Source organism: Desmodus rotundus, chromosome 8 (assembly GCF_022682495.2).
Source record: "Desmodus rotundus isolate HL8 chromosome 8, HLdesRot8A.1, whole genome shotgun sequence".
Lineage (NCBI taxonomy): Eukaryota > Metazoa > Chordata > Mammalia > Chiroptera > Phyllostomidae > Desmodus > Desmodus rotundus.
Genome location: NC_071394.1, coordinates 27,660,253 through 27,678,874, shown reverse-complemented (window position 1 = coordinate 27,678,874; position 18,622 = coordinate 27,660,253). Strand labels below are relative to the sequence as shown.

Genomic DNA, 18,622 nt, shown 5'->3' with positions numbered 1-18,622 from the left:
AAAACTCCAGAAGTTTAAAAATAGTATTACTATAAAAACGTCACTTTTTCTTCAGGTTACTTAAATTTATATTGCCGAGTAAAGTTACAAATAAAATGATGATTAGTGTAAAATATAGATCAAGCATGAGGAAGATATGGTAGAAAGACCAGTAGACAGGGGACTAAAAAACCTAGGTTTTGACCTTAGTCCTGTGTCTCAAACTAACCTCAGACAATCACATTTCCTTTATTTATAAAGTGAGAATAAGTATATTCAATAATAGCTCACAGATTTAAGTCTTTTTATAAGGCTTAAGTATACGACTTAAAGTAAGATATGTGAAAGTTCTATAAGATGATAAAACACAATTCAGATACAAAGTAAAGATCACATTTTTTTTATGTTTGCATTTTAAAAGGAAAAGTATAGGCTTCAAACACAGTGAAGCTTATTTCATCTATTGGCTTCTGACCCTGAAGTGTAATTTTATTTTTTCTTTTCTCTGATCTTGATGGTTTTAAGACCTAGTATTTCCATTCATGCCTGCCTAACATTTATTCCACACTGATGATCTTCCTATTTTACATTTGTCTTAACTGACTTGCTTTATTATGCAATCTTTTTTTTACAGGTTGTCTCATATCCTATTGCCGGGACATCTCTGTTTAGATGTCTTACAGGCCACACAAAGCCTAACATGTATGAAATCTGTACAACTGTGTATCTCTCCCCACCACCATTCACCGTGTTACTTAAGGCTGAAACTGAGGATTTATTCTAAGTGTCTCCTTTCCTGTCCCTTCTGCCTCTGTTACATCTTGAATCTTTTCGTTCCAGTCTGCTTGTGTGCACCAACCCTAGTCAGAGCCACACGATTTCTTGTACAGGACAATGTAAGGCTGTTCTAACTAGCCTCACTGGTGTGGATTCAAATTATCTCATCATCTGATCTCAGTTACTCTAATTCACTTTCCAGATGACAGCAAGTCATCTTATTAAAAATCTGAATTGGGTCATTTTATTCCCTGCTTAAAACACTTCAGTGGACTTTTTATTGCACTCAAAATCCAAACTCCCTAACATGGCGTAGGTTGTTTGACCTGATCAAGTTTTTGTCAGGTTCTTCCATTCCATCCCTTGTCATTTTCCCTTACTCACCCTCTTTTATTTCTTCAAACACTCTGTGCTTTTTCTTGCTTGGGTTCTTTTTACCTCTGCTGTTTCTACTGTCTCCTTTGCTTTTTTCATAGCTATGTATTTTTTACATTCTACGTCTTAGTTTAAATGTTGTCCTTTCAGTAAAGAAACCTTCCCTATTCAGCCTTTTTAAAATAGGTCTGTGCCACTCCCCCAAGATTTCCCTACCTTAACACTACTATTTTCTTCACTGTAACACTTACCATAGTTTTCCATTCTTTTTATGTCTCTTTATCTGGAGTGCATATCAGGGACCGTATCTGACTTGTTTAATTTTGTATTCCTGGACTCTCAAAAGCTACTTCTGGCATTGAGCAAATATGTAGTAAATAGTTATTATATGAATGAATGAAACCCTTTTTTCCTTATTTTTATTTAAGGGCTTAACAGTCATATTTCTTAACCTGTGTTGCTCCCTGTCCTTTAATTGATTTAAATTGATGTCCTATAACTTTTTATCTGGTATCAGATTTCCCAGGGATACTTTTCAAATATTTATGAGAAGTTTGAAGCTTTTGGTACATTTTACATTTGTGCACATAATTTTTTACAGTATTCCCGCCACATCAGAAATTTTGGTATGTTTATAAATGCTGAATTATGATGGTAGTCCAGATACAGCCATGATATTGAGGGAAAATTTTAGCTGTAGTCAAATATAACCATGATTTCTTGCAGTGTTCTTAACTCTGCTAAATGCTTTGGGAAATTGAAAATAGAATATGACATGGCTTATGTTCTGATGAGCTTTAGGCCCTAGCTGGAGAGGAAAAACGCGGTGTGCGGTGTGGTAGCTTTACATAACTGAGGGAGATTTAGGGAAAGGAGCCATATCTATAGTCTTGAGGAATTAGAAAAATTTTCATTGAAGAGGTACAACTTGAGGTAGATCTTAAATAGATAGGAATTGCAATAGTCAAAAAGGAGCACTTCACTGGTACGCGAACAGCTGGGGCAAGATAATGAATTGGAGTGAAGATTCTTCAGTGGAAATAGTGAAAAATAAAGCTGAACAGATTCAGAGAGAGCTTTGCAAACCTACCTTAGATGCTATTCTTTAATAGTATTCAGTGGTTAAGAGGAGTCTGTAGGATGAATCTAAAGGAGAAAGAATCTTTGCAGAAATGTTGCGTACCCTAATGTATAGTGAAGAAGATTTCCAACATGTTTGTAGTCTTAGAGTTGGAGACAAAGTATTTATTTAGGTAATTTTTGAAAATGAAAATTGATCTTTTGCTTACATTTTGCAAGAGGTATATTTATATTTCCAGTGATATTAAAAATCATTATTAAGATTATGAAGAACATCTTCTTTTCCATAGTTAAATGTGTGGGTTAGAAAAGATTAGAAGCTCATTATAAGGCAATGCTTCTACAGTTAATTATATTTACTACATTATGATAAAATTTTCTAAAATAGGTCTTTGCTGCCTATCCATTTAGTGAGTCTGTTGCCCATCCATTTCCTTCATTTGAATGCAAGCCCCTCAAAGCATGGTCCCAGTCTCATACATCCTTTTTCCCCCTAGCTGCCAGCATAAGTAGGCACTTAGTGAGGCTTTTGAATTGAACTAAGCAACTTTGCCGTAGCTCAGAAGTCTTGGAAGAGGTCAGCATTTTCCTTTATCTCATTTTTCAAGTGTTTTTCAGGCCACAGCAACCAAATGGAAGAGGGCAATATAATGAAATTCACAAATCAGCATCTGTCTACCTTTATTCTTGCTGTGCTGAAATGCCCTAAATCCTTGTGAGATCTCTTATAGACTTGAGGATATTGGGAATTGAGAGAAAGGTGGCATCTACATGATTCTTCTACTATGTTCTTTAACCCAGCATTTTTGCCAGTATTCTTATCTCCAGGGAACAGCTAGGAGGACAGGAGGCTGGGACAGAGAGAGCACCAGGAAGAGGAATGGGAAGGGAAGTCAAAAAGGCAATGGGGAAACCAGGTTGTCTAGGAAGGGATAAGCCATTGTGAGGACTTTACTAGTAAAAATGGGGGAGATGGGATGCCACACAAGGGTTTTGATTACAGGAATTATATGCTCCCCTTTTGGCTATTTTAACATTATGCATTACTCTGGGTGCTGTGCTGACAGTGGACTAGAGGGAGGAAAGTATAGAAACAGGTAGTGTGGTTGCCATGTGGCTATTGCTATAGTGTGTTCCTGTAATCATGGTGAGTTGGACCAGGATAGTACCGCTAGAGAACATAAGGTCAAATTCATGATATATTTTGAGATAAAGCCAGTAAAATTATGCCGATTATCTGTATGTTAGTATGTGAGAGAGGGGGTGGGTCAGTGTTTTTTTTCCCCCATGGGGAAGTTGGACTGTGGATTTGCTGTTTCCTGAGACTTGAAGGAATATAAAAAGAAAGGTGTGGGGACAGGGAGAGATTCAAGAGTTTTGCTTTTAGCTGTGGTAAGTTTAGACAGATAAAAAGTCTGGAGTTTAGAGGACAGATCCAGCCTCTTCCATGGGAGCTGTCACCATGTAGAGGATACTTAAAGCCATGCCACTGAGTGAGGTCACCTAAGAAGAGGGTGTTTGTAGAGGAGAGAAATGGCCCGATGACTGAGTCCTGGGTCCTTCTAATGTCTAGAGGTCTGAAAAATGAAGAACTAGCACAAAAACCAACCAGGAGCTGCCAGCGATGTTAGCGGGCAACACAGGGACAGTGGTGTGTGCACAGGTAGTGAAGAAAACGATCAACCTCCAATAGGTCCTGTTAGTCATTGTTGTCCAGGGGCTCTAAAAAACAACCACAAAATCTCAGTGCCTTGACAAAATAGAATGCATTTCTTGTTCGAGGAAAATCCGTTGTTGTTTCTTACTTCGGTAGTTCTCCTCCAAGCAGTGACTCAGGCATCTCTTACCATTAGTCACACTGCTGGTCCTTTGGATGTTCTGCATTTAGCCAGTAGCTAAACAAAGAGAAAGGTAAGCGAAGAAAGCACACCAGCTTCTACCTGCCTCCAAAGCTTTAGATGCATCACCTCACTTTAGGTTACATTTTATTATTGAACTCACCATAATGGCTTGTCTAGCTGCAGACTGTACTGTTTAATGAGCGTCTTTTCTCTGACACAGAGAGTGACAGTGATCCAAGAGCGGAAATCTCTAGAGAAGGAAGGAGCGAGGGCGCTGACCTCAGGATCAGATAGATTACTCCAGTAATAGGGGGTGGTGGGTATGTGGTTGGATAACATGAAATTCAAAGTGAGGCTTTTTGAAGTATAAAACCAGACTCTAACTGGTAATGGGGACCAGGGAAGCCATTTACCCCACTTTTAGTCCCAGTCTAATGCAGGGGATGGAAGGGAAAACATCAGCTGCTGAAGAGGACTCCACTGAGAGCAGTTGAAGAGTAAGTTTAGAGAAGAGTTTTGGGGAGGTCTAGGAGATGGTGCTGGAGACGTATCATGAGTTCTAGAGGGTAGAACAGGGGAGGTTTCAGTGTTGTGGAGTGAGAGATGGGGTCTGGTGGGGGTTGGTCAGATCTCTCTGATGATGAGGGTCTGGGTGATGAGAGTTTTGGACTTCTCCTGGGAGCTGATGTAAATAGAGATAAAGGGCATGAAGGTACACTGGTAACCCTGGGGTTTGTAAGACTGGATTAGGTATCAAGGTTGTGAGTGTTGGAACCTGAAGGGAGGTGGTCTTCCCATGATCCTCAGTTTGTGTAGTATTTAGCCTATTTTGTGATACATGTGTGCAAATTGTAACCTTATTTTTCTGTAGAACTTAATTTATTTTGATCCTTTATTCTTATGGGTTAAGAAGTAAAGTAATACAAAGTCAGTTCAGGGTTCCCCAGAGTTGTGTTTCATTTTCGAGGTGACAGTATTGAGAAAAGAGTTTGACTCTGTTCTGGTTCTGTGGTATCACTTCTCTTCAGGAATGGGAGGAATATCTTTAGAAGTGGGAAGCTTAGTTAGGCTCTCTTTCTCTCTGAGTACTTGAAACAAATTTAAAGGAATAAAAAATGATACATTCAATAAATACTTAAAATTACAGACTTAATGGATACCAAAATGACTGCAATTATGTATTCCAATTTAAATCACTAGACACAAGAATAATGAAGTTTGTTATTTGGACGGGCCCACCCTGCACAGGATGCCCTTTCCTCGCAGGGTCTCTCAGAGTGGGACACTGTGGGCATGCCAGTTTGCCCAGTGTGCACACCTTTGGGGTGTGGAAGGAACCCACAATACCTGGCAAAAATCCGTGCGGACGTGGGGAGAACATGGAAATGACACGCAGACAGTGGCCCTAGCTGGGAATTGATTTTTTTAACTCATCAACCTTATAAGGCAGCAACAAATCAACATGATTTGAAGACCTGCTGTATTACGCTTATATCCCCCCTCTAGATTGTAAGCTCTTAGAGGACAGGAGCTTACAATCCTGTCTTGGAGGACAGGGGTCACATTTTCCAGCCCTTACTGCGGTACCCAGGTATATAGCAGGTGAACATTGCATAGCCCTGGCAGGGTAGCTTAGTTCCTTAGAGTGTTGTCCCAATGTACCAAGGTTGTGGGTTTGATCCCTTGTCAGGGCACACACGAGAGTCAACCAATGAATGCATTTGTAAGTGGAACAACAAATCAGTGTTTCTCCCCCCTGCCCTTCCTTTCTCTCTCTAAATCCATCAGTAACTTTTTTTCTTTATTTTATGAACAACAAGATTCCTTTCTCCTCATCTCTTCCCTTTTTCGCTTATGCTTTCCAAAACATGAGAGTGTTCAAATTCTAGCAGCAATCTGATCATCCAAGGTTTTCTCATTCATTTTTGTAGAGTTACAAAAAAGAGTTCTAATGATAAAGACTAAAGTTCAAGTAGGGACTGATCTGCAGAAGTGGCAACAGTGGGAAGTGCTTGTGAAGGGTGAACATAAAATATTAACACCAATTTCGTACTACTACATGAAAGTCGGCTCCATTATTTCAGAGTTGCACTTGACTAATTTGATTTTTTATTGAACCTTAGCCTGAGTGTAAAATATGTGGAAAACAATGCCTGCCTGGTCAACAGTGGCAGCTATAAGAGAAAGGACTGCCTCTTCCAACCTAAAAATTCTTAATACTCCTCCAAGATCTTACCACATTATCTGGAAGGGCTTAGCTTGTATTCTGCCCTGTGCTGTTATTTCTGGTGGTGGCAGTGTTGACTGTGGGTGTACACACACTAGAAAGTATGGAGTTCAAACCTTTCGTTTGTGTTCTTTTTTATTTTGGAAATAAGTTCAGGGTAGAAGAACGTTAATAGTCTCGTGGATCATTGTGGGATAACTTGAAGGAGAGATGCTAGAGTCATTATCTTTGCTTTACAACGAGAGGGTGTTGTGCAGTGGTCTCTCAATCCTTCCTGCCTCATCTTCCCCCTTTCTTTCCCTCCTCTTTCTGTATTTCTCCTTTTTACTTTCTTTAACAGACAGCTGAATCCCTGTCCCGCTCCATGGTTTCCCAGTGAGATTTAGGCAGCCTTTAATGTTTATCTCCTGAAAGTACTGAATAAGAAAACTGACACCTAAATAGTTGAAGTGATTCTGAGATCACACAATTTGACTTTGGTAGAATAATAAGTGGTAGCTAGGTTTCCTCATTGCAAGTGTATGCTTTGAGAAAACTTTATGTAAATATATTTATCCCACTGGTGCCTGAAATTTCACCACTAAAGACTTAAAAAAAAATCTAATGCCATATATATATCAGTGATACTGTGTCTGTTTTTTTTCACCATGGTATTCCCAGTTTCTAACATGAATCCCAAGACATATTAGGTGTTCCTTAAGGAGTTTTGAATGTTTTTTTTGCATATTAAAATTATGGGATATTTTAATTTCCTTCCTCCCTGCCTGCCTGCCTTTCATTATTTTTTCGTGAGCTGCATTTTCTGGTTATTTACCCATTAACATATATTAATTCTGTAACAAAAATATTTCCAGAAATGCACCATACATCAGTAAGAGAACATGTTAAGCCCATGAACAACTAACACTTTATCCTAGTCTCTTATGACGTCTTTGTGGACAACTTAAGGAAATGTGACACTGTAACTCACTGCTGTGTCAAGGTCTGGTTTCTCTTCTGAGGATTTACCCTTCTTCCTTCAGATTCCTGCACAGAGACCTGGGAGGTGTGCCCTCCTAGGTCGCTGGCATTCACCACTCAGTGTTTAGCTTTCTGAACTTGTACTAAAACATCTCTAGAACCCCGTGTCAAGTCCCACTTAAGCATTTCTCTCCCAAGCTTGCAGTACTCCTGTCTTTATCCCTTAGGAAGCCTCTGTTTTCCTTATGGGCTCTCTTTGACAGTCGTCTGCTCTGTTTATGACTGTTTAAAGGGTGCTGCCTCTCTGGGATGATCTACAGCCTGCATTTGCAAGGTTACTCTCAGGAGACTTTCTATTTCAGTTTTTTCTTTTTGAAGCAATTCAACTCTGTCTAAGACAACTACCCCCAGCACAGTATTGTCTTGGCTGTGAGTATGTGGCTGAATAGCTTGATTTTCTGTGAACATAAAGGAAAAATAAATGTTGGCACATGTTTCTTCTTGGTGATTATTTAAAATTTCAAAAATGAAATTATAAATCATAAAAATTACATTTTTGACAAAAATGTCAAGTGATATGCTACTAGGGAAAGGTTTCAAGGAGGTACACATGTGATATTTTTCTTTTTAAAAATATATCGATTGAATGATTCAACAATATTTAGTGAGCAAGGCACTATGCTGTTTCAAGGTACTACATTGTATAAATAAAGGATACATGAATTATTATTTTATTGAAATGAATACTGTCTTAGTATCAGCACTATACTGAATAAAGTAGATAAACATATAAAGGGATGGGTAGGTATCTTATGGTTAAAGGAAAAATTGCTACAGTAATTTTTTACTGTTGCTCTTCTGTTGGAAGCTGTCCTCCCATGTTGACCTTTAACCACGGCCACTTATTGCTGTAGCAGGTAACCGTGCTCTGCTGCTGCTTTCGGAAAGACAGATGTTCAAGTGTTTAATATTATACCGTGCAAAATTAAATGTTATCCAGAATTATGTCAGAGCTCTGTCAGATTGTAGAGGAAGGACCAAATCGAATTGGGGGAAATCACTGACCGTGCCTCAGAGGGAATGGCAGGCAAGGCCCAACTGGAACAGTAGGTGGATTGTGCTGGAGAAGGAGGGCGATCATTTCAGCTCTGGTAAACTTCAAGTTCTTTTCTGTGCATCATAGTCAGCTTTTAGTCATTATTCCTCATATTTGTAGTACTTCCATGAGTTGTTGTTGTATACATTGTTGTTTTAAAAGTGAATAATAGTATTCCAGACATCATATATAATTATTATTAAATTTTCACACTTAGATTAAATTGCTTTCTCCATGTGAAACTCTAAGGCAAGTTGACTCCAAGTGAAATACTTTCTCCAGAAATGATGATTGCCTCCTTCAATTATTATTTATTAGATCATCATATTAGAGACGACAGCGTTTACAGTAAACGTGGTTTTTTTGGTTAGGAGTGACTTTCAGCACTACTTCATGGTCATGTAACATGTCAAAACTGATTGGTGATGTTAGCACTTATTAGATGGATTTATTTTTAAGTTGTAATAATAGTTTTATATAATATTGATACTCTGTCAGTAGATTTAGAAAATTTGATTATGAGCAACTTCTGTGTACACCTTTGATACTCATTGTTTCAAATAATTTTAAAGTTTGGTCTATATTTTAAACATTTTTATAGTATTTATTTTTAGAGTGATTTTAGATTTACAGCAAAATTAAGGGGAAGGTGCAGAGATTTCCCTTATGTGCCCTGCCCCACAAGTGCATAGCCTCTCCAGTTAACATCTGCCACTGGAGTAGTATGTTGTTATAAACTTACTGTGTATCGACACATAAGAGTCACCCAAAGTCCGTAGTTCACACTAGGGCTCACTGGTGGTGTACATTCCACGGGTTTGGACAGATTTATAACGACAGATTCCACCATCGTAGAGTCATGCAGAGCAGTTCCACTGCCCTGAAGATAGTCGGTGCTTCCTAACTGCTGGCAGCCGTGGATCTTTTTACTGTCCCCATAGTTTTGCCTTTTCCACAGTGTCGTATACTTGGAATTCTACCGTGTGTAGCCCTTTCAGACTGGCTTCTTTCACATGGTGTAATGTGCCTCTAAGTATCCTCCTTGTGTTTTCATCGCTTGATCGCTCACTTCTTTTAAGCGAGGAATAATATCCCATTTTCTGGATGTAACAAACTTTATCAGTTCAACTACTGAAGAGCATCTTGGTTGCTACAACTTTTGGCAATTATTAATAAAGCTGCTGTACACATTTGTGTGCCAGTTTTTGTGTGGGTGGTTTGTCTTTAAGTCCGTTATTTTAATTGGCAGAGTTCTGCAGTAAGTTTGGGTGACCATTTCCTTCTCATGACTATGTACAAAAGAAAAGCGATGAAGTCCAAGTGACTAGAAAGTAAATTAATGTGTGTTTTGTTTTTAAAATTATAATAGGTAATTTATTATTGTAAAACATTTAATTCTGAAGTATAGGGAGTAAAGAGTTAAATATACCCTTATCCATACCACTCATAAGTTCCATTTTACTCTCCTTAGAGGTAACCACTGTGAAAGGCTTACATTATAAAATCTCTCATTTCTTTATTTTAGATGAACAAAGATTTTAACAACATAGAGAATAGAATATCACATTTCATTTTCTTAATATATAAATATGCCTTTTATGTAATCACATGCTTCTTTTGGTTACCATCAAAGTCAGTTTTTAGAATTGAGGGATTCTGTAGGATTCTGTAAGCTTTTGTTACCAGGAAGACACATTTCCCATTAATTTTGGATAAATTGGATACTTTGTAGTTGAATTTCCTTTTTCTTAAAGTGAAGTTTTTATTGATATACAGTTTCCTGAGAGATGGGTTACAGCTTAATTCACAAAGTTGAAGACATCCAAGCATTCAATAAACAAAATTACCTTTGCTACAAAAGTCCACCTTCCGACCACCAGCGCCTGACAGACTCTCCAGCTCCCTCCTGACTTTAGCAGTCGTTTCGTTGATTTTGAATAGTTGCAAGTATCAGTAATTCCATTGGTTAAAATGACCTGATACGACATTTTATAATCTCATATAGTTTTAATTTTAAGCAAGAATATTTAGAATTACCTTGAAAATATTTTCTGTATATTTTTGTAAAACTATGAGGTTCGTTTCCGTTAAATAACTAGCATCCTTATATTTAGAATCCAGACCACTGTCAGTCCCTGTGAAAGCCGTGCTGACTGTAACTGAAGGCTGCAGAAGTCCCGAAGAAAGAATGAAGGAGTTCATTGGAGCGGTGTGGAATGCCGTAAAGAGTCTCACACTGCAGGTGAAGTAAAACTAAGAAATAGCCTGGTTTTAGCTGCTGTGACTCTTTTTAATTTTCAGTGAAAGTTTTCTCACTGGTAACACTTATGTAAACTATCTTATATCCATCATTTAGATGAAAACTATTAGTGCACTTTGCATATTACTAACAAATTTATATAAAACACATATTACATGCTCTTTCTAATATAGCTATAAAAATGCACAAACTTTAAGATGTTCCTTGAATTAAAAAAATAATTTATTCTACTTTTATTCCTTTTAAGCATTATTTGAAAGATTTTAAATGGTCATTGTACAGATTACATACTTAGCTCAGTATTGAGATAAAAATTTAGTTAGAATTAAATTAAAATAGAGAGATTGACTTAGGGAGGGGACAGGGTGGGGCTGGGATGAAGTTGGGAAAGGGAGAAAAAGCAGGAACAACTGTTACAGCATGAACAATAAAAAAAATAAATATTAGAAAAATAAAAAGTTTTTCTAAATATTTCCCTACCTAATCACAAATTAAATATGAAAATGGTAATTTTAACTACTTATTTTATTATTAAAATATCTTCCCACTTATTTTTACTTTTAAATACTCATAATTTAATCTTATCAAATTAACCTCCTTTTAGATCATGATTTACCTGATGAAAATACACAATTAAATGCTTATTAACTCTCACAGAAATTTGGTAAAAGTAGCCCAACAGTTACAAAGTTTAAGCTTTTGTATAGAATTTTTCTCTTTGAATAAGATATGAAAGATTGATATCAAAGGCATCTTTATAGAATTTTATGTGTACCAGACAGTAATGTCTCTTGAGTACTGGGGCCTTCCAGTTATGTTTAAGATGTGGAAAATTGCAAAAAAAGTTGCTCACATTAAGCACAAGAGCAAGATCAATGATCTACAAAGTATACCATGATGCTCTACCCACAGAAACTTGAAGATAAACTTAAAGATACTGGGTTGGCCAAAAAGCTTGTTGGTTTTCACCATACAATACCTCACCTCCAGTAGTGTGTAGCTGTCTTTAACTTCATTGTAAACAATTTTGTTAGATTATATTGTGACAGCTGTCTTATAGCATGCAATTATTTATTTTTTTAATTATATTTTATTAGACTATACACAGTTGTCCTAATTTTCCTACTTGTGCCCCCTCCACCCAGCAACCACCACTCCCTCAGGCAATCCCCACACCATTGTTCATGTCCTTGGGTCATTTCCTATACTGTACTTTATATCCCCATGGCTATTCTGTAACTACCAATTTGTACTTCTTAATGCCCTCACCTCTTCACCCATTCCCCCAAAACTCCCTCCCATCAGGCAACCATCAAAACGCTCTCTGTATCCATGATTCTGTCTCTGTTCTTCTTATTTCTTAGTTTGTCTTTTAGATTCAATTGTTGATAGATACGGTGTATTGTCATTTTAAGGTTCATAGTTTTGAACAAGTTCTTTTTCTTAAATAAGTACCTTTATGTGTCATATAATAATGGCCCATGGACATGAACTATAGGGGGGGAATGTGGGAGGGAGGGAGTGGGCAGGATGGAGTGGAGTGAGGGGGGGGAATGGGACAACTGTAATAGCATAATCAATAAATAAATTTTAAAAAATAATATTGGTTTGGTGCTGATGAACTCCTTTAGTTTTTTTTCTTGTCTGGGAAACATTTTATCTGACCTTTGATTCCAAATGATGTCTTTGCTGGGTAGAACAATCTTGGCTGTAGGTCCCTGCTTTTTATGACTTTGAGTATTTCTTGCCAGCCCCTTCTAGCCTGCAAAGTTTCTTTTGAGAAATCAGCGGGCAGTCTTCTGGGAACTCCCCTATAGTTAACTAACTACTTTTCTCTTGCTGCTTTTAAGATTCTCTCTTTATCTTTAACATTTGGCATTTAAATTATGATGTGTCTTGGAGTGGGCCTCTTTGCATCTATCTTGTTTGGGACTCTCTGTGCTTCCTGGACTTGCATGTCTATTTCCTTTACCAAATTAGGAAAGTTTTCTTTCATTATTTTTTCAAATATATTTCCAGTTTCTTTCTATTCTCCTTCTGGAACCCCTATTATGCAGATGTTGGGAAGCTTGAAGTTGTCCCAGAGACTGCTTAACACTATCCTTGTTTTTTTGGATCCTTTTTCTTCTTCTTGTTCTGATTGACTGTTTTTTGCTTCCTTATGTTCCAAATCATTGATTTGATTTTCAGGTTCATCAAATCCATTGCTATTGCCCTGTAAATTGTTCTTTATTTCATTTAGTGTATCCTTTGTTTCTGACACAATCTTTTTTATACTGTTGAGGTCCTCAGTAAGTTCCTTGAGCATCTGTGTAACTCCGCATCTGATAGATTGCTTATCTTCATTTTGTTTAGTTCTTTTTCTGGGGTTTTGATCTGTTATTTCATTTGGGCCACCTTGTCCCCTCATTTTGGCAGCCTCCCTGTGTTTGTTTCTATATATAAGGTAGAGCTGCTATGACTTCTGTCTTGTTAGCATGGCCTAATGTAGTAGGTGTCCTATAGGGTCCAGTGGCACAGTCTCACCCATCACCCAAGCTGGGTACTCAAGGTGTGCCCTTTGTGTGGGTTGAGTACACCCTTCTCTTATAGTTGAGCCTTGATTGCTGTTGTTAGTTCAATGGGAGGGATTTACCCAGGCCAGTCACCTGCAAGGACTGCCTGTGACCACTGACCACCAACCTCAGCCCTCCGTGGAGGATCAGCTGTGCAGGGGCAGGGTGGTGGTGTTCCACTGTGGTGTGTAGCTGTCCACTGAGTGTGCAGGCTCTGGGGTTTCCTGGGTGGTGCAGGCCATGGTCAGCCCCTACCTGTGTTCTACCCATGTCACTCTGCATTAGCTATAATGCAATCTGAGGTGGCTGCTACTTGTGCTGGGCTTGGAGGTTCCTAGGCAAAGCCACACAGTAACTCTAGGATGGCTGCTGCTAGTGCCCAGTCTAGGGCCACTTAGCAAGGGGTATGGGGGCTGGGGGCTCACTGAGACCAGCTGTTGCTGGTCTGAGAGGATTTGGGAAGTTGTGAAGCATTTGCCAAGATCAGCCATTCATATGGAAAAGTCACTGTTAACCCTGTCGGTGGGCCCATAAGTTGGTGGGATGGAATCTCAGGGGATCTCCAGTGTGGGGCAAACAGTGTTAGCCAGGTTGATAGATTCTCAAATATGGCACCTGCCCGCTGGCTCTGTTAGGGGAGGGTTCAGAAAAGGGACAGTGGCCTCTGTTCACCTTTCTGTCTGGGAAGAAAGCTGTCCCCCAGCTCTCACCATGATACCAGACCCTCTGTTCTTCCTGCATGACACTGGTGTCTTTCAAACTGCTGCCCCGGTGCTGGAGCTCAGAAGGAGTGAGTTGGACTAAGTCTGTGTGTGGTGTTCTTTAGGAGGAGCTGCTTAGGACTCCACAAAAGTTTCTTCCACCGATTTAATCCCTGCTGTTTCTTGCAGGCAAATGTTATGGGGACTTAATCATCTTGACATTGGAACCTTGTGCTGGGGGGCCTGATGTGGGACTGGGACTCCTCACTCCTGAGATATCCCTCCTAAATTTTTATCCACCACACGTGGATATGGGACCAGCCCATTCCACGTCTGCATCCCTTCTACCAGACTGGATGGATGTGGTTTCTTTAATTCCGTAGTTGTCAGACTGCTGTTCAACTCGATTCTGACAGTTCTGAGTGGTGGTTGTTCTCTAGTTCAGTTGTAATTTTGATGTGGTTGTGCGAGGAGGCACACTGTATTCACCTGTGCCTCCATCTTGACCAGCTGATCATCAGTGTGCATTAAAAAAAAACCTTGTTGAACATGGTGAATTTTTGTGTAGTCATTTTAATAATGAAGATGGAAGAAAATAAGCAACATTTTTGGCACATTATGCTTCATTATTTTGAGAAAGGCAAAAATGCAACTGAAACCCAGAAAAAGATTTGTGGAGTGTATGGAGAAGGTGCTGTGACTGATTGAATGTGTCAAAAGTGGTTTGTGAAGTCTCATGCTGAAGATTTCTCGCTGGATGATGCTCCACAGTCCAGTAGACCAGTTTAAGTTGATAGAGTTCAAATTGAGACATTAATTGAGAACAATTATACCATGAGGGAGATAGCCAACATACTCAAAATTTCCAAATCAATAAAGATATTGGTGAAAATGAAAAATGAGTCTTGATTCGGACTTTTTGGCCAACCCAATACAAACGTACTGCTTTTAGCTGTTACATTTCTGGTAATTTGTTGTGCAGCATTAAAAGAATAAAGACAGACACATTATGCTTTAATATATTCTGATTACCATAATGAAAATTTACCTATCCAAACAGTGTTAGAACTATATCTATAAACATCTCCAGTTGCCTAATATCAGTTCGTGAAATGTGATTATTTGAAATACTGTTAATACAAGAGCCAATAAACTGGACATTGGCAGTCATTTTCAGCCTCTTTCCTGGGCATGTTGCTTATGAAAAAATTAGGAGAAGAGTGAGAAGGAGAAAGAGTGTTCTCTCTCTCTCTCTCTCTCTCTCTCTCTCTCTCTCTCGCTCGCTCGCTCTCACTCTCTCTCTCTCTTTTGTTATAACTCCATCTCGCTGGAAATGTGACCTTTTCACTGAGGTGAGCTTTGTCTTACCAATCTCAGCCAGCATGAAGCCTTTTACAGTTAGTATGTTCCTAATAGCTAGTTGTGTTGACTCCCCTGTTCTTTTCTAGAGTTTCCTTTGATGCATTGGTAGCATTAGATAGGACAGTTGAGACCGCATGGAAACAGAAAACATTTAGTGCTTTTGCGTTGTCTGTGATTGTAGAAGCAGAGAATACACAGTACTCTTACGATGTTGCTGAACATTTGCAGTCAATGTTAATTTCTTTAATCTATAATAAAACACTTATCTCCCTCTAATCTCCTTCATTGTATATCACTCACTTATCCATGCCCTCCTTTGTAGTAAAGCTTAACTGGACCATTTGTGTTTTGCTCCTGATTACTTTTCATATTTATTCACTTAAATACATGTAGTTTTTATTTTGATAAAACCCTTCCTCTCAGGGAAGACCCATTATTGATGGGAATGAGAATGGCACATGGGAATTCTATTTCAGTTATATTCTCTCACTTTGGTCAAACTCAGTCTGTATTCTTAGCTTACTCTAGTCTGCAGTCACAAAAAATTATTTGAGAAGGGTTCATTCTTATTTTTTGTGTTTCTAGATAATGCCTTTAGGTGTTCTCCTAATTTCACTGATTTAATACATTGTTTCTATTTAAATCACCTATAAAATAAGTGTTTTTTACTGATGAATGCTACCTGTCATCTTGTTGCATGTTATTTTACTGATCTTCTAGAAAGTAATCTGTGGTGCATTTAGCAGTCAGTAAAGGTAAATACCAAAATGACTAATAAGCAGTTGAGAAGATGAGTAAGTACCAAGAGCGAGTACATTCTCTACTATAACGATTACGTAAACAGTAGTGAACTTATCTGATTATAGTTCGATATGAAGCTCTAAATTATGGTTTGACACAAATAACATTACATGGGAAAAAGGAATAATCTAAATATGAGATCTCTCTAGCACTTGCCCTTGTATATCAGACTTTTCTGTAGCACTTTAAGCCAGCCGTCTTGAGGGGTTGGTGGTATTCTGGTTTCACTGAATTGTCACTCAGAACTGTGGAAGGAAAAGTATATTATTCTTTAATGCGACTTATTCAGTATGTAATGTACCTTCACAAACAACACCCCTCTTGAATTTTGGTGTCTAGCCTGCTATACAAAATTTGCCAGTTTTCGACTTTTTTATCTACAGCTTTCTTTCTAAGTAACACAATTCCTTTCTTCTTTTGTTCAGTTTTCCTTCTCTATTCTAATGAAAAGTGCTTTGATACCAAAATAAGCTTATATAGCACCACTCATTTTACATATATATTCTAATACCATGAGGCTATAGCAGATCTCTTGGAGTTATGTGTCTTTTCAAAATTAATTGCCTTCTGCTTTCCTCAGAGATAGTCCTGGAGTTTGTGAAGAAGGTAGAATATAATTTCAGGAATTGCTCCAAGGTCCTACTGCTCCTTAAATATCCTCCTTGGCTTTCTGAAATCCCATATGTCCTTTCTTTTTTTCAATTGTTTTTCTTTTTGTTAAATTTATTGAGGCAACATTGGTTAATCAAATTATATAGGTTTCAAGTGTACAATTTTATGATACACCATCTGAATATTGCATTGTGTCTTTACTACCCAAAGTCAAATCTTCTTTTGTTACCATGTATTTGACCTCTTTTAACCTATATATATATCTTTTCTGATAAATCTTGTATTTTCAAAAAATCCCATTAAAATATATTTAACTAATAATCATAAGCATGCTAACTTTTTAATGCCCTAGTATAATCTTGTTTATTTTTAAAACAGTTAGCTAATAATACATTATGGAATGCATTTATTATTCTTTCATTTATTCTCACATTCAGCACTTAATTTTTATTATATGTCAAGCTATGTGCCAAGTAGACAGAAAAAACATAGTTTTCATGATCTAGCATAGGCAGAAAAAGCAGCGAGCCATTCTATGGGGAGCATCTTGTGGGGAGTCTTTCTTCAGGGGATCTGTAGAAAACTCTAGGGTCCCAAGCAGAAATGGGAACGTCAAGGTAAATGTCATTTCCTGAAAGGATGCTTAGGGCATGTACTCCTGCTTCATGATGGATTTAGATACTGTCCCAGAGGAGTGAGTATTTACTGATTTGTAAAAGAAATAGATGACACTATTGCAATATCTACAATATAATAATTATCAAGAATATTTAGCTGTTTGAAGCTTACTTTGGTCCTAAAAGTTATTTCATAATGATATAAGTAGTTTTATTAAAAGTAAACTCATTTCCTATTATCTATTCCACAAAACTATCCTTTATTAATATCATTTTGAGTAGTTGTATAACAGGATAAAAAAAGATGGTATTAGGTTACATATTATTTGACAGCTCTAGGAGAAATCTTCCAATTTAAGATTCCAAATGATACAAGAAATCCTTAGCCCTGGCCAGAGGGTTCAGTTGGTCATGGGTTCGATTCCCAGTCAGAGAACATACGTGGGTTGAGATCCCCTGTTGGGGCGTGCACGAGAGGCATCCAATCAGTGTTTCTGACATTAGTATTCCTCTCCCCAACTTCCTCTCTCTCTAAAAGCAATGAAGAAAATGTCCTTGGGTAAGGATTAAAAAAAAAAAGAAATCTTCATGATATTTGTAAAATCACATGGTATACCACAATATAACATATACTGGAGAACATCCTCCTCTCCCCAGGATGAAGTAACAAGGACCAGATTTATCTTGCTATCTGAAACAACCAAAAATGGGCAAAGCATGTTAAATGATGAATTCAAAACAATAGATAATAGACCAAGTTGGATAGTGATCCCTGAGAGGCTTCACTCAGCAGGATCTGGTGACTAATGAACTTGGGAATGAGAGAAAGGAGGCTAAGTGGTGTTCCAACTTCTGGTTTTGATGTTTGGGTGGATAGTGATGCCATTAATGATAGAAGCAGCAGCTTTTTGAGCAGTGTTAAGGGCAAATAGGGAGAGTGAATTTACACATGTATTTTTAATACCTGTAAGATACCCAGCTATTAGAGTGTAGGATATTCCTATCTAGAGGTTAAGGAAGAGATTCCCAGAAAAGCTAATAATTTTGGGACTTATATACAGATGGTTAAAACCAAGAAAGTGGGTCATTCAAAAAAAAGTATGTAAAGGTTAAAGAGCCATGGGCCCAGGAAATACCAGTTCTGAACTGTAAGGGAGTGGTCAGAAGGTAGTAGGAAAGGATGGAGAGTTAATGGAAGCCAAGGATGTGTCGAATTTCTAGGAGCCAGTGGTCAGCAGTATCAAATTCTGCATGTTAACTATGGGCTTGACTTTATGTCTGCAATATGAAATGGTTAGATTGTATAATTTTTGATTATTTCCAATTCTAACATTCTTATAAGATTATTTTGGTTCTTTTGCTTATTTTATAATGTACAT

General features: G+C 37.9%; 1 protein-coding gene across 4 annotated transcripts in view; it reads left to right on the top strand.

Annotated features, from left to right (window-relative positions):
- VPS13B (vacuolar protein sorting 13 homolog B) overlaps nucleotides 1-18,622 on the top strand; it is a 669,566-nt gene that overhangs the window by 262,007 nt on the left and 388,937 nt on the right. For all 4 annotated transcript variants that reach the window (XM_024572260.3, XM_024572257.3, XM_045181664.2 and 1 more), the window contains one exon: nucleotides 10,450-10,577. In XM_024572260.3, the coding sequence (XP_024428028.2) occupies nucleotides 10,450-10,577 (128 nt within the window). The remainder of the gene's footprint in view (nucleotides 1-10,449; nucleotides 10,578-18,622) is intronic.